At 38.7% G+C, this 16249-nt stretch overlaps 1 protein-coding gene across 3 annotated transcripts in view; it reads right to left on the bottom strand.

Annotated features, from left to right (window-relative positions):
* LOC119732715 (endothelin-converting enzyme homolog) overlaps nt 1–16249 on the bottom strand; it is a 67194-nt gene that overhangs the window by 15405 nt on the left and 35540 nt on the right. For all 3 annotated transcript variants that reach the window (XM_038206360.1, XM_038206361.1, XM_038206359.1), the window contains 3 exons: nt 13359–13545; nt 2759–2962; nt 801–925 (listed from right to left, as the gene is read on the bottom strand). In XM_038206360.1, coding sequence (XP_038062288.1) covers nt 801–925; nt 2759–2962; nt 13359–13545 — 516 coding nt within the window. The remainder of the gene's footprint in view (nt 1–800; nt 926–2758; nt 2963–13358; nt 13546–16249) is intronic.

Below are 16249 nucleotides of genomic sequence, written 5' to 3'. Positions count from 1 at the left end.
TTCACAGGCCGTCATCTGCAGGTAGCACACCCTGATATTTCGGGCCTCACTCGCTGCGAGCTGGTTGCAGACAGATATTTTCGGCCTCACTTGTTGCGCGTTTATCCGTCATTCATTCCGAGTACCGCAAAACCTTTGTGTGTATGCACGTCATCTGACGTGAACTGGTTTAAATCAGTCAAATAGCCACCATTCTGCTACCTCTTCTACACGTACATCAGTGTAAACTCTTTGCCAATTTTGGACAAGCGCAGGTAAGCACAAATCCCGATCAGTGGCCAGTTTAGAGTGGCACATTTTAAACAAGATCTTCACATTATGAATATTCAATCAAGTTGAAGTAAGAATAATCAAATGCTAAAATGCACAGCCCTACTTAAACCTCCTGCCATTTAAACAGTCATAGACAGTCAAAATTCAATTCACTTCCCTGCTAAACTTTTAACACAGGCTAGTCACCAGCAGTCAGATCATATGTCAAGCAAGCACTGTGACGAGTCAAACTCAGTCAACAGACCATGAACAGACAAAGCGGGCAAGCTGTGGGCACTGGCTTATCAATTACGCACAGCCAAAGCACTTAGCTGTATCGAGTTAACAGTCTCAGCCAGTCAATCCTGATTTATGTAGGCTAGGAATTCTGAACCGTTGAAAACAGTCACTTGATTGATTTTGACTGAAAGGACTACTCGGCACAGAATGCATGTTTGCATAGGAAGGTTAATGTCTATTACACTACAATACCACTCCAAACCGCCCTGCCTATTAAAACAAAATACATGTACGCATCCTGTTCTTACCGTGTTGATGATATCTATTAGCGGCTGCGCTCCCAGACGATCAATACTGTCCTCTTTGTCAATGCAAGACGTGTAGTAATTCTGCGCTTTCTTCTCGGCAGTACTGGTCGTGTTTAACTCGCCCTCTGTAAACACAGAATTCAAACAAGAATCTCTCTCTTATCAATAGTCTTTCTCTCATTACCATATTATGCAGGTCACTAAAATCGAAGAAACTAGTCAGACCAATCGTTGTCTAACCAGCGTTTGATCAGACATGTCAGAATTAATAGAACTTTGGGCAATTCCAGTGTTATGGAAGAGAATGCACTGTCCGTGACAGAGTCAATGAACCATGATATCTAGTTAATGATTCAGAGAAATGATCCAAAACTCCTAGTCTGTAATCTCCTTGACCATTACTAGATGATTGATACATCTTGAAAAATACATTTTCAGGTTTATTCGCTGAGCTCTTAAAGTACAAAAAAGGTCTGATTTGTAATGTCAATGATGCTGGAATTGTGCCTATGGTTAACTACATTCATATATACATTGTAGTTCTTGATCTAACCAGATTGTTTCCATAATATTCATCGACATATGAGGACACTGTTAAAATTGTTGTTGCTTTTTGGTACAGTGATAAAACTGAAGGTGTTTCTCAAACCTGGGAACATCTCCAGTTTCGGCTTCATATGTTTTTCAGATGCATATTGAAGCCTTAATATCCCAACAAAAGAAAAACGCTCTACACTCTGTCTCATTAACTTACAGCAGAACTGGGGACAGAACCGGGTTTGAAAAACCCCATAAAATATAGCTTATAGTGTTGTTTAATAGGCCTGGGGGTTTGGTCGGTATCAAATGAGGGGAATAATGGACATTGTGATTTTTGGCAAGGTATGCACCCCTGTAGTTGGAAAATATGTGATATCATTGCAGCGATCGCAGCCTTTTGGGTGCTAAAAAAAAAATGGCAGCCAAGACATGCTTGTTACCACATATAATTAATACGGTTCAAGAACACTGGCGGCCATTTTGGTAAAAAAAATTAAAATGATAACGCCCAAAAAACTGCCACCGTTCACACTACAAAGATATCTGACATTTTTCAACTGTAGATGTGTATACCTTGCCGAATCGCTATGAGCATTGCTCTTTTCGATCATTTGATACCGGTGGCCCAATTTTTGGACCAAAGCTGATAGCCTATAATATGTGCATATAAAATCAACAAAATAGGCCAAGTGGCCAAAAATTAATAGTTTCTCATCTGAGGTCAGTGTTTCCCTGCCCATTCAAACGTGAGGCAGCCAACCACGCTACTTTCAGTGACCACCTCGCTCAATTTTTGCCAATATCACCACTCGCTGTGAAGATTTGCAATACAGGAAATACTAATCCAAAATTTTCATTTTGTGTAATTTATGAGCGTTTTTCTTGACCTCTATATGTCAAGAACTCACAATTTTGGATGTGTAGATGGAATCATCACGTATTTTTGTGAGCGCTGCATTCTTTTCAGTTTGCAGACTGCGTAAATTTTGTTTCAATCATCAATTTGAAGTTTTACCACCTCGCTCAGTTCATTAGCCAGGGGAAACACTGTCTAGGGTTATGGAAAAATGGAGGCATTCCTATTTTTCCTACTTAAAGATGGCGGATTTTCCAAAATGGCAGATGGATTTTTCCATTTTCTTGACTCTTTTTTCTGATACTTTTGTGTCCAAAGGAGCCGTCATCCTACCTGATTTTGTACTTGAACATGACATAGCTACAATTTTGTTGGAAAATAAAAAGAAGTCAAGATACACACAGATGATATAAATAAAAATAAAATAAAAATAGATGATCAAATAAAAATTAAAAAGAGGGGAGGGGGCAGGTGGGAAAAATAGAAAGCGGGCGGGGAAGAGTTAACTAGTTTATTGTTTTACCAGGCCTAAGAAAAAACGCCAATTATTTTTCCGACCTACCAAGAACCTGCTTGATAACCACTTGATTTTCCCGCCAAATCATCCCGAACGTCGTCCACCGTGATTGGCCGTCGGGTATCGGGTGCTCCTTAATCCAGCTGCCGCACGAGTACTTGTGGAAATCATCGCAGGGGTCAATGGACTTATCCATGGAGCTCAGCACGCTGCCGGCTATCGTCACACACGGCCCCGTCAGGCAAAACTCTACAAACAGACACAGGATTATAAACCCATTAGGGTCTTTTGCTACATTGTAGTACATTGTATTTATTCCTTAACGATGCCATCACACTAAGAGTGCTCGGACGGTTTTGGTTGATACAGGGAGTAACAGACAGGGTGCAAGGCTTGGGATATCACAAACATACTAACCTTTAGTCAAGTCCCACGCGCCTACCCGGACACGTGACGCACCCCGGATGCTGACACGTAAAAAGACTAGCACGAGCGGCGAAGCCGCGAGGGTCTTTACCATCTCGTGGAGAACGCTTATGTTTTCTTTACATTTGTCTACCGATTTGGTAGACATGCATAAAGCATTACCCGTTGTGAATTGACCAATGAAAATGCAGAATTACTAATGTAAATCAGCCATCGTCTGGCGCCAGACAGCACGTGCGCCATGGCGCGCGTGCTGTTGCAGGTAACCGCAAACCACCGTTAGATGATTGGTTTATATTGCTTGATTTATATTACGTGAATAAATGAATAAGTGATTAGTCTTTTTACGTGCCAGCATCCGGGGTGCGTTACATGTCCGGATGGTCCGGGTATAGGCGCGTGGAACTTGACTAAAGGCTACAAACATATACATGTATGAACTGATGCTCTTCAAACAATTCAATTGTTTCATGGTTTTCTCCCCTCTATTTTTGACCAGCTCCACAAAAAAGGCTATTATCTCGCAACAAAAAAGTGAAATTGAGTTATATACATGGTTGGAAAGCTCACAATGTAAGCTTTCATTTGGTATATAATAAAGCTCCATAGCCCCTCCCGTTCTGGAAATGTAACCTATTTGCATATTAATTACTTTCTTAAAGTGTGAATTATACAACTGAGAAAACAGGCTTTGAACTAGCTGTTTTTGTTGTAGAACAACAGAATGATGCACACAGAATGGTTGTTTTTCCACTTTGTTCATCAAAATCAATATTTCTCTGAAAGAAACCTGAAATTTAGGTAATAAAGATGTCATTCATGACAAAAAATGAAATCACATTTTGACAAAATGTTCACCCTCTCAGTGTATGTTGATCGGACCATTACACAATAATGCACAGCGCGACTTAATGCCCTTTTTTGTGGAGTGGGTCTCATTTCTGCATTTTCCGCCTGATTGTTTTAGCCTGCAACTTATTGAGAGGTGTGTATTTCACTTTACGAAAAGCTTCTAATTCAAACGTTTCAAAATTTCATCGTTACAAATTGTAACTAATTTCAACTGCTAATTAGCATGTGCCGATTGTGTTGCATGATTTTTAATTCAAAGTTTTGTTGGACAGCTTAGAACTTCTTTCGAGTTTGGTAAATGAGAAAGACCTACAATTTCAAGTAATTTTATGCACAGAAGTGGTGGGCTTTTTAAAATTTGGTTTGAGTTCCGAACCACTATTCATTTTCGATTTTGAATATCGAATATTCGAAACCAAGCTTAAAAAAGTAAACCTGCCATTTTGTTTGTGTCACGCTAAAGAAAACAACTGGAACATCCCCCAATTTGCTCCATGGTGTCTGATTGTAACTGCATTCACTCGCTGGTGGTCTTCTTGGTATATGAATAGCCTGCCCATTTGACTTATCAGAGAGTTCCCATCCAATTTTTTCTCAACATTACAGCTCTGGAGTTTTTTGTAAAGGCCCAGTGGTCATTGAATCCTGCAAACTATACCCAGTCATTGGGAGGGCATTTCATACAGCACCTCGCTCGTCACTTTTTGTTGGCATGAGTTTGAGCTTGATTGGAATTTCAGACAAAATCAGATAACCGTTATTCAGTTTGAAAAAAAATTAGGATAACCGGGTTTTGAAATCTCGGATTTTCCACCACTAATGCACAAAAACAAAAACTACAAAAACAATGACAAACTGTACACGCATACAATCTAAATACACGTAAGTCGTTCAATCCAAAAATGATCCAGAAATGTCAAATGTTATCGCGTGTCAATCACACGCAAATTGAAATTGACAGGACACGTGGAGGTCCACAATACGAGACCAATTTGAGCCGACAGATATAATTGACGAGTATTTACAGGTGCTTCAGTAACTACAGTACAGTACTAATCAAAAGTTCATGTACAGGGATGTATCAATGTAACAGTATACACATAAAATGCACATCTTGAATTGAATTTTGATGATCACCCTGTGTAGCATTTGTGGGGCGCATATTTTTGACAAATTAATTTTTAAGCTCTAGCAGGAGCTCTACATGTCACTTCGTGGTCGGTTGGTCAGTAGGTCTGTCCCCGGAAAACTGACCAAAAACGAGCCCCCTAAATTTTCCCATAAAATACCAAATTGTTTTACATAAAAAGCAAGCTGAATAAATTAAATACTTTACAGAAACTGTCAGTAACAATTCGTGAAGTTTATTATGAACATTTTGTCAAGGGAGGCAAGATGACGTGCAGTAATGTTATAGTTAGCTGGTGTACAGCACGCTATGATTCCGCGCAAAAAAGCAGGCAAATTTTATGGGAGACTTAGGGGGCTTATTTTGGTACGTTTTCGGGGACAGATCAGTGCAGTGTGATTTTCGAGTGGGACGCCTCGAGGAGGGTGCGTGGGACGGTGCGTGGAATGCCGCGCGTGGAATGCCGCGCGTGGGACGGAGCGTGGGATGGCGCGTGAGATGCCGCAGCCCGGGCTTGTAGGCACAATCTCCCAGTCGACATTATACATGTAGACTTTCATGGACGACAGCCACAGCACGTTGTGCACTCGCACTTGTTTAATTATAGTGAACACATGGCGATTGCAATTGCTGCATGTTGAATGATAGCAATCTCTTTAATTTGATATTGATATCAAAGTACTGAAAAGTTTGTTTAGGCCATAAAATGAAGAGTTCGATTCCAAAACGCAACATATCCATTTGAAAAAATTTTACAATTTTGCAAGGTTGTGAAAGTGTAAAAATTGAAGAATAAAATCAGTAAAACAGCCATTTCTAAACTTCATTTTTCGCTTTATTGTATTCTTAAGTTGTTTTTATATAACAGCCGTCGAAATTGCTTTTGGGCAGCCAGGAGAGAGCAGGATTCTAAAAGGGAACAAAATGGCGTACATCGCGTTTTGCAAATAAACACTTTAAATCGTCCCTTGTGTTTGAACTAACGTTTGCATTATTAAGTTCAGACCCTTTTAATGTGTGGGCCCCCCACCCAAAAAAAAAAAAATTTCCCATAACTTATAGAGTATCTGCGATGTTCATAAATGTAGTTATTGTAGAATGTATACATTAACATGTACCAGCACTTTAAGTCTTACAGCGCATCTCAAAATACCCGCAACTTTTTTTTGGCAGGCTCTACATGCTCTAGTGTCGGTGCGGGAACACGTACCGCCATTATATTTTATACCACTTGAAAGCTTGGAATCTGAACTTTATCCCTGGCGAGTATTAGTTTGATATTAAAAAGAGTTTTTAAATTATTTGCGTTCAAATAAAGGCATGTCGAAAACAACCTCAACTGATTTCAAAGAAAATTGATGATGCGGTACATCTGATGCAAACTTGAGACACACTTTGAGCGCGGCTTTTGATTTAGGTACATACTTGCACGTGAATTTGGAAATTGAACTTGAAATGAAGAACAATATTGTGAATTCAGTTAAGGTGAAGTCCACGTGGATCAACAAGAACAGGAAACACAGAAAGCATAAAGCAACGAGATCATCACATCATGAACACGAAGCATTTCCACATAAGAAAAAATGCGCATGATTGATTTTCCTTGAAATCAGTTGAGTTTGTTTTTGACATGCATTTATTTGACACAAATAATTTCAAAACCCTTTTGAAAATCAAACCAATACTTACCAGGAATAAAGTTAAGTTTCCAAGCTTTAAAATGATATAAAAATAATGGGGGTACGTGTTTCTACTGTGACGCTAGAGCCCCGCAAAACAAAATGTTGCGGGTAATTTGGGACGCGAGTTTCATAAAAATGTACTATAAATATCATGTATCAATATAAACAAATTTATGGACAGCTGAGATCGCTAAACTATCACTTCAGTATAATTTCATTCCCACAAAATGCAAAATCTTATGCAGCTGATGTCCATACACAATTGCATATGTAACAAGTATCGCAGCCGCGAGGGTGGTTTTCGTTTACATCAAAAACACGGAAATCGTATCATATTCCAAAGTCTCGTTGCTTATATTTATTGGACGTGTCCCAGTCACAAGAAAGACGGACACACATTTGTGTAATACAAGAGCCTGGGTGTACTGTATAGCTCTGGGTTTTTGAATGACACAATATTGGTTCGGTTGTTGACGTTTCTGGCAACGATGCTCTGTATTGTGTATTGACTTGTCGGCCATCAAAAGCCGCGGCTTAAAATAGATGCCCGGGTTTTGTAGGGTGTACGTTTACATAAAATGACAAGTATGAGATTTCCTAGCAAAAGGACTGATACGTGAAAGACAGGATGTGAGAAAAAGTCTACACAGGTTTTTGGGTAAACAAACAACAATTTTGGGATTAATTTTTAAATTCAATAAGTAAAGTTTGGTTATTTTTGTATTTGATGTATCATTCGATAAACCAATACCTGTTGCATTGCTAGAAAAATGAGCAATTAAAATCAATATATTTTGGGCGTGAAAATCGAAAATTGCTAGTGCTGGACAGATTCGAATAATTTAGTATTCGATTATTGGACCCTGGACTTGATTGAATATTCGAACATCGACACTGAGTTAAAAACTTTTTATGAATATCATGTACATGTGTTTGTATCGATATTTGTTTTAGATCATAGCTGACTATGTGATATTGACAGATTTCTAAGATGCAAATTAGGACTAACATTTCTCAAGCTCTAAAAAATATGGCATTTGAGAAATAATAAAACCACTAAACCATACAAATAAAATTACACCACAGACTGTTTTCTCTAATGTTCTTCAGACATCCCACATTTTTTGAACATTGTATTTGGTAATGGCTATTGGGATGTTCAGTGGATGATTGAATATTCGTATATTCCCTAAATATTGCATCCAGAAATGTTTAATTTCCTAATAACTTTTTGGAGCTTACAAATGAAAGACATACATGTACATGTACATGTACACTGTAAAAGTACATGTGTACATGTACATGTATAGCGAAGGTTCTACTTCGTACTGAGTACATGTATACACACGTGGGACGCTAACGCTGGAAAGTTCACGGGTCACCCTGATGACAAGTATTCATATTTCAAATGGCAAATATCTAAGAGTGCCTATCGGGTGATCTATTTTCATCTTCATCTGGAGTTTATTTTCTTTTCTTTTCTTTTTTTTCTGTAGCGAAGGACTCACAGCTGTTACGTCCATTTAGAAATGAAAACAGTCCGAAAATTACCGCGCCAATTAACCTTTGCGGAGTGCGTAGCTTCTCCGTATGATACGAAGGGAGGAAAACATTTATGAGACATGTATCTCAGCACGAGAGGAAACAAATGAGTTGAGAGAAAGGATGTCCGGAAAGATTACACGCAATGGAAAGGAAGGTTTAAAAAGTGTAATTGAGAGAGTTTTTTGCATATAGTGTAGACAAATCCGGGCATGTGATCATTGTTCACTCACGAAGCCCCCTTCAATGGAGAAACCATTGTGCATGCTACTGTACAAAGCATCTGCCCCATGATGGATTATCTGAACAATAGCTGGCACAATGCCTTCGCCATTGAAGGGGGCCTTCGTGATAGAACTGATAGCATGCCAAGATTGGTCTACATAATATGTGTGCACGTACCTTACTTAACAGTTCTTAGATCTTTTTATTGACAATCTCAAAATCTCGACTTAAAATCTCAAATCTCCACCTGTTCAGGCATTCAATAAGGCGCTTATTGGGATTTCCAAGCACGTGTATAATACATTTTTTTTTGGCGATAGTCGACTAGCTGATATTTGAAAGTTTTTAAAGATGCAAACTTTCAAAGATTAAAAGAAACATTTTTTTCTTCATCTTCTTGTCTCTTTTATCTTTTCAAGACCTCTCACATTTTTTTAAACATTTGATCTAAAAAGTATTTCAAACATTCTGTGGATGATCAATATTCAATATTGGCATTTTCCCTCATCAAAAATGCAGCGACGTTCAAGCAGCCCTCTTATCCAGTAAATCCTGCTGCTGCAAACGAAAACTACTCTCGCTTCAATGTTCACCTCCGCACACACGCAAAGAGCTCAACCAAATCTTTCGCCTCTCAGTTGTTCAAACACCACTTACAACACACTGATGTCTGCTCTTAAACCCCCCAGCGATAATGGTGCATTAAGGCCCGACGATATTTCACCAATTTAATGAATTACCATACACAGGTCGTTAAACACATACACGCTCAACTTTTCAAGTTTGCATACTTTTGTTTCTTTCTTTACTTTGGATATTTTGGTTACTGGCATTTGGCCGTTTTACTACCATCGATTTTGTTAACTTGGTGCTCTCAGAGGTATTTTGCAAAGTGTTGACATTTTACGTGCGTGGGTTGCGTGGGTTTTGTAAAACGCATTTTGATCACAATTTATGGTAATATGGTCCATTTTTCCCCACTCTTAAAAGCTTTCTGAAAATGAGTACAATCTACTGATTTATGTGCATGTATTAAGACATGTAAGAGGGGTTAAATTACCTAAAATGAGAGTGTTTAATTTTACAGGACATCAAATCCAGCTGTAAAATTGTCTGAGCCAGGGGTGTGGGGGGGGGGGGGGGAGGGGGAGGTCCAGCGGGTTGAAAATGGGGGTGGACTCAAGATTTCTACATGTATTGCCAAATCCTGAAGACTTCATCTTGGGAAACTAGCATATGTCTTCAAAATTTGGGTAGAGGTGTGCATTTACAGGTAGTATGGGAACCGTGGACCGATTTAAAAAAAAACCATGAATATCTGGGTATCCATTAAAGAAACCCAATCCCAAACCTCAAATATCGGAAGTTGCTGTTGAGATTGTACTATCATATTGGTGCATCGCTACTTACAATGTAAGATACAAGCGTGTACAGTGAGTTTTATACATGTGTAGCTTTACAGCATACATTGTAACTTTCAGTGTAAATTGTAATTCATGCACTAGTGTCTCTTACTTGTTTGTTACTGTACTCATTTTACCTTTGAGAAAGGTTCGGCTAGAATCAAAATGATTGGCCATCTAATTTGGTTTGATTTTTTAAATAAATCAACAATAACCCTTCCCCCCCCCCCCCTCCACAAAAAGAAGGAAAAAATGTAAATCTGTTCAACTAAAGGAGTCGAAAACTTCCAGCACTGATGGCATTGGAAATTTGCATTAAAATCACAAATAAAAAGTCCAACTAGTGGATTAATGCTGCATTTCAAAATCTCCCTCAAATTCCCTTAAAAGAATTTGAAATCCACAGTGCCGTCAAAGCCCAGTCTCCTGTATAACGTCTGAGATATCAAAGCATGCGTGACATCATTTCATTTCGAAATCAGGACTAAGATTGTGATTGGTCAATTTCTATGCCGCGTTTTTGTAATACAACAACCTGTACAAAAATGCTACTCATTGTTGGCGTGATATGTCAACGCACGCGGGGAGCTCGAATTACGCGCGTATAGAAGGCGTCTGCTGATTGGTCAGTTTCTCGAGGTCATGCGCAGTCTAGTTGCGTAATTAATCGCCGAATCTGTTTATGTATCATAGACCATGGTCAGCTTCACCAGGGCCAGGGTCTATTACATAGACTAATGTAAATGTGGGATCTTTAATGAATTTGTACATGTACATGTATGTGTACATGATTTGCATTGCCTCAAGATGAACAAGGCTTGTTCATTTGATAATGCAATCACACATTGTCACACATGTATATTTCTTTCTCACTACTTGCCTAGGGAGAGTATTCAAATCATCTAGCAAGAGTAAAAACTCCCTCGAGCTTAATTCAATTTTTCCCCCTTCGGACACTCATGCTACTAGTGCTTAGGATGTCTAGTCATACTGGAGACACGTTGAGAATTACTGACTTGCCTCATGGGCCCAGACTTTTTGGTTTTTATACATTTGACAGAAGGAAGTTTTTTTTTATCGTACATACTAATGTGATCTGACGCCAAAATATGACCATAACTTCTTTTCTGAATTTTGTAAGATGATTTGGGAAGAATTAACTCGAGCCCAAAGCTGAAGATGTTCATGTATTAAGGCCTACATGTACATGTACATATGCCATACTTTACAAAGTATGAATGCGAATAAGAAGATTTTTTTCTGTTCCATGTATTAATTATCATACACATAGATTGACTTTTGACGTACGTTGTACTTACACATGTTACATCTGCATGAAAGTAATTAACTGAGAAAGGACATGGAAATGTCAGCAGCGAAGAAAATATTAATCAGGAAGAACCAAAAAAGTACAATAGCATTCCTTAAAAACAACAGAAACAAGAACAAATGAGCCGTTCATATTTCCTAGATAATTTCCGGCAAGCATTCGAAAGTAAAAGTGCAGTAACAGTACACTGCCCATTTTTGTCCTTAAAGGGGCACTTTCATCCACAATGCACCATTTTGGGAAATAAATCAGTTTGAAATAGGCCCTATCTTTATAAAGATATATCTGCTCCATGCACGAACAAGAGAGGGCCTTTTGGACAAAGCGTCTGAGTACTGGTTCTCACGCATATAGCGCAAAATATGCATGACTAATTATATTTTGAATGTGCACAAAGCAATAGTGTCTTCAGGGGGGCCTAGGGGGGGTGTGGTGGGGAGTGGAGGGGGAGGGGGTGCACCAACATGTTATGAGGGGCCCCGAGGGTTGACCCAACAATAAAATTTCACCCAAATTTTCAGGGCACTAAAGCTTCTGTGACCTACGCCTTTAAATAGATGTACAACGTACTGTACATGGCCTGTGAAGTGTAAACAATATTGGCTTGATTTTGGCGATCTCCAAACAGAAGTGCACCTTTAAACCAACTCTTCACGCCACGATGCTTGTTCCTACACTCTGTTTCCCAGCTAGTCAGCCAGTGCACTATCATTAATGCATATCCTACAATAACGGTTCGGCTGCGGCTCATTAGAGTACACGCATGAATATTGTATGTTTCAATTTCGACGGGAGATTTATTGATGCTCACGACAAATCCATCTCCGCTAGCGCTACCGGTTGACATCAGTTCATTTTTTAAAAAATGTTTTCCCCAGGAAGACGAAAAACCTGATGCAGTAAAGTACAACTATTACTCCTTCAAATAGTTTTTGGTGTTTTCTTTTTTCTCTAAAAAAAACTGTGGCTAATGATTTTACAATTTTACTTTTAATAATTCAATTTTTTATTTTTTTTCCATTTTGGACGTTTTCAACCTTCTGCAAAATAAGCTTTTATTTTGGTTTCTTTGCACCAATGATGAACAAAAATAATACGCTTTGATTCTTGTCGAGCTGCGAAAAGCTTGAACATTGCAAAGGAACTTAATCCACAACTAAACATGGGCAGGTACTTTTGCTCGATGTACATGTACACGTGTCATTAATCCAAAAGCGACTAACTTTTGTATTGCTAAAAAATACTGCAAGTTAAACTTGGGCGATCCCCCGGCATGCTGGCAGTATTTATACAGTCAGTTAGTAGGCACACTTTTCAGTTGAAAATCAACAATGACCTCATTTGACCCCAAGATTCAAGATTCAAGATGTAGGATGTATAAGTCCAATTAATAAGTTTAATTTAGTAAAAGAATCGTTCATATCGCTCATGTACTTTCAAGTTATGGATTTTTAAACACACACAGTTTTGTAATTTTGTCCATGGATCACAATAAAGGTAAGTGATATTTCAGCAAAATGAAAATAAGTCACATATTAAAAAAAATCAGAACACTCTCATAACCATGATGACTGGCTCTTATCATAACCTTTATTTAAACACCTTCTGCTTCCAATGTTAAAACAACATACTTCATAATGTCAAGAGTTTATAGCCTTGCCCTACCTTCTACCTGGCTGCCATGGAGACTTATGCGACTATTCTGGTATCGTTTTTATGATACATCGTTTCATTTTACTGAAATGTCACGTACCTAAAAAGTGATCTGTGTTCAAAATTCCATAACTCGAAAAGTACATGGGTGATTTGAATGATTCTTGTACTAAAAGAAAGCTTATTAGTTGGGCTTTCATATCCTAGATCTGGAAAGCGCTGCATGCAGAACTTCATTACAAAATAGGGGATGCCATTGGGTTTTCTTTTTCTTGACACACCCTGTAGTTCTGAAGACTTAATAACTGTTCCATTTTTTTCAGCTGTGCCCATGCACTTTGGAGTGGAATTGCCCATAAATGTATGACGAGAAAATACATTGCGAATGAGTCTGGTAACTCACCTTCCTGCCTTTCGATTGCATACAAGATGGCAAGGATGAGCACTACAAGTAAAAGCACCACGCAAAGCACCACCAGAATCTTCTCCAGTAACGTCCGCCCACTCAGCTTCCCCGAAGGCCCGCCCATCTCCCCTTTGATGTACTTGATGTTGTTGGCATTGGAGTTTTTGTAGTGCACATCTGGTACCTGGGGGAAGTCAGAAAATCCTCAGTTCACAGGAACAACAATGAAATGCTAGATTCAGGAATTTAAGGACAGCAAAATCAAGTTATCATACAAATTATGAATGTTTATGAGTGCAATGGAAAGAATAATTTCATGAGTGACAGATGGAATGTTCCATTCCATGAGGTGAAACCGAGTGGAATGGAACATTCCATCTGTCACCGAATGAAATTACATGTATTTGTTCCAATGCACAAATGTGAAACATTCATTATTTGTTTTCTACAAAACCTGAATTAATTTGCATCATCTGATTGGTCAGAGCCGCCAAAAGTTTTACCGTGCAATGGACAATTCAATGACATGTGATCAACAACCTACCAATCAGGCGACAGGGATTTATTCACAGGCGTTGTATACATGTAAAAGAGATTGTAAATTCAGTTATATTTTTCCTTTGAAGTGACAATAAACACATTTTTGGTTTCACATTTTGAACAGAAAACCCCTAAACTGAACAGTGTCTTCCTGAAATGACATCACCGCAACAGCACCCTAATTGTCCGGAAAAGCATGGACAAATTTTAATGCTTAAAGAAGTGCACTACTCAATAAAATTAACCAAAAAGGAAAGTCAAATAGTTTTCATGCATTTTAAGAGGAGTAAAAAGTTGCATAAAATGTGTTCCGAAGAAAAATTCAGCCCATGGCCCCTTTAATATCACCAATATAGTATACGTGTCTAGATGCATCAGGTCTACCATTACTAATAAAACGTATCTATGGTTTCGACATCTGGTTTTTGAATTATTCACTACCTTAATTTTGACCAGATTTTTCACGGCCTAGTTCTGTGAACATGAACTACATGTGAAAAACATGTAATGACTCCCTAGTGAACAAATTAAAGTCTGGTAGGATTTGCAATTATGTGTGCCTTGACAATTACTAAACAGATAGTGTGACAGAAATCTTGCTGAAAATGAAGACAGGACTGGTATGGAATATCCAGTGAAATTTTTACGTCTGAAATGGAGTATCACTCTGTAGAAAACAAACATTGAAAGTGGTTTCAAAGCAAGCGGGCCTGCGGGCACACTTTTTATGTGCAATGCATTCAGTTAGCCTGATTAGTAACGGAATCCAGTTACAAATCCCAAAACATTTTGCATTATTGTTTATATGAGGCTTCGAGCGGTAAAAATAATTCGGCGTATAGGGCTCGCTCAATGACGGCCATATCTGTAGGAGAACTGCAACTGCGTGTTCCAAACACGCGTGCTTGTTGCTCGAAATGTGTTCGAAATACGACACAGCTGATGCGCGTTATGCAAGTTGACACTCAAAAATGCTGATGCACATGGATGGTCTGTAGGAAACGACGTCATTTGAATGAGACCTATTGTATGCTTTTGTAAAACGTACCCGGATGACAGCAATAATTTTGATATTGTCTGGCGCGCCGTCATCTAGGTTTTTCCCTGGTTCCCGCATGATCAAGAGCGTAGAAACTCACAGTTGTCAACCAGTCAACAGAGCGTAGCGCACGTCCCATCCAACACAGACGCTCACGCAGCGAGCATGCGGCGCGCAGCAGGCCAGGTATACGCGCACTGTTGTCAACAATTACAATGGCAGTTTCAAATAGTTTGACGAACAAGATGAAATCAAAACAGTGTCTTGAATTGTATTTCTTGCGAATAAAGTCAGCCTGATATAAATAATAATAATATTATTGGATGGCTTTTTTGGGGGGGGATACAAGAATATATTGCACTCGCTATGACAATACTGCACTCGTCTTCGACTTGTGCAATATTGTCATAGCTCATGCAATATATTCTTGTATCCACCTCAAAGCCATCCTATATTATGTAATTATTCTCCGTATTCTCAAAAAATGTTTAGAAGCCTCTGAGCTACATATAAACTTCCACAGGTTTATAGCTGTTATGCAGCTGTCTAAAGAATTTGAGCAATTTTGTTGCTTTAAACAAAAAATGCACTAACAGGAAATGATAAGTACCTTACATGTATCAGGTACAATTTCACAATTTCTATCTTTATCTTAGGCCCCCCCAAAAAATAAGTCGGTCTCTGGCCAGCGCGCGCGTCGATTTTAATCATGCGCGTCGATCTTTTGTTTTTCCAAAATGTTCTGCGGTAGCTCCAACAGCGCCCTCTATTTCCGCACCTCCTCAATTTTTTTTACCAAAGAGCACAAAGGAATGGGAAATTGCACCAAGGCAAATGATCGAAAGCACCAAGGCAAATTATGGAGGACACCAATGTACATGAGGACACCAAAAAAGCAAAATAGAACCCCACCTTGTCTGTACAATTCAAGCTTGAAGAAAAAAAAAAAAAGCAAAAAAAAAAAACAGCCGCGTCGCCGCGTCAATTCCGGAACTTTGGTCTGACCAGAGACCGAATATTTTAATTTTTTGGCCTTAGTGCACTGATAATTTTAATGATGAACAATCAGGTATAGCAAAGCTAGCACTGTAAGATATTCGTCAAGCTGTTTTCCTTCGCACTGCCTGTTTTAGAACTCCCTATCTGAATTCGGCTTCTTTCTTCTATCATAATGTTCCCAATTCAAACGAAATGTAAATTATGTTTATTATTTACAAAATTGAAAACAAATCTCAACACCCAAGTTCCCGGAATGTGACATCATCAATCGATATTGCAACGTTGATTAATTGCTTTCAGGCCTTTGATC

Source organism: Patiria miniata, unplaced genomic scaffold (genome assembly GCF_015706575.1).
Source record: "Patiria miniata isolate m_02_andy unplaced genomic scaffold, ASM1570657v1 HiC_scaffold_24, whole genome shotgun sequence".
Classification (NCBI taxonomy): Eukaryota; Metazoa; Echinodermata; class Asteroidea; order Valvatida; family Asterinidae; genus Patiria; species Patiria miniata.
This window is presented reverse-complemented; position numbering and strand designations above follow the sequence as displayed.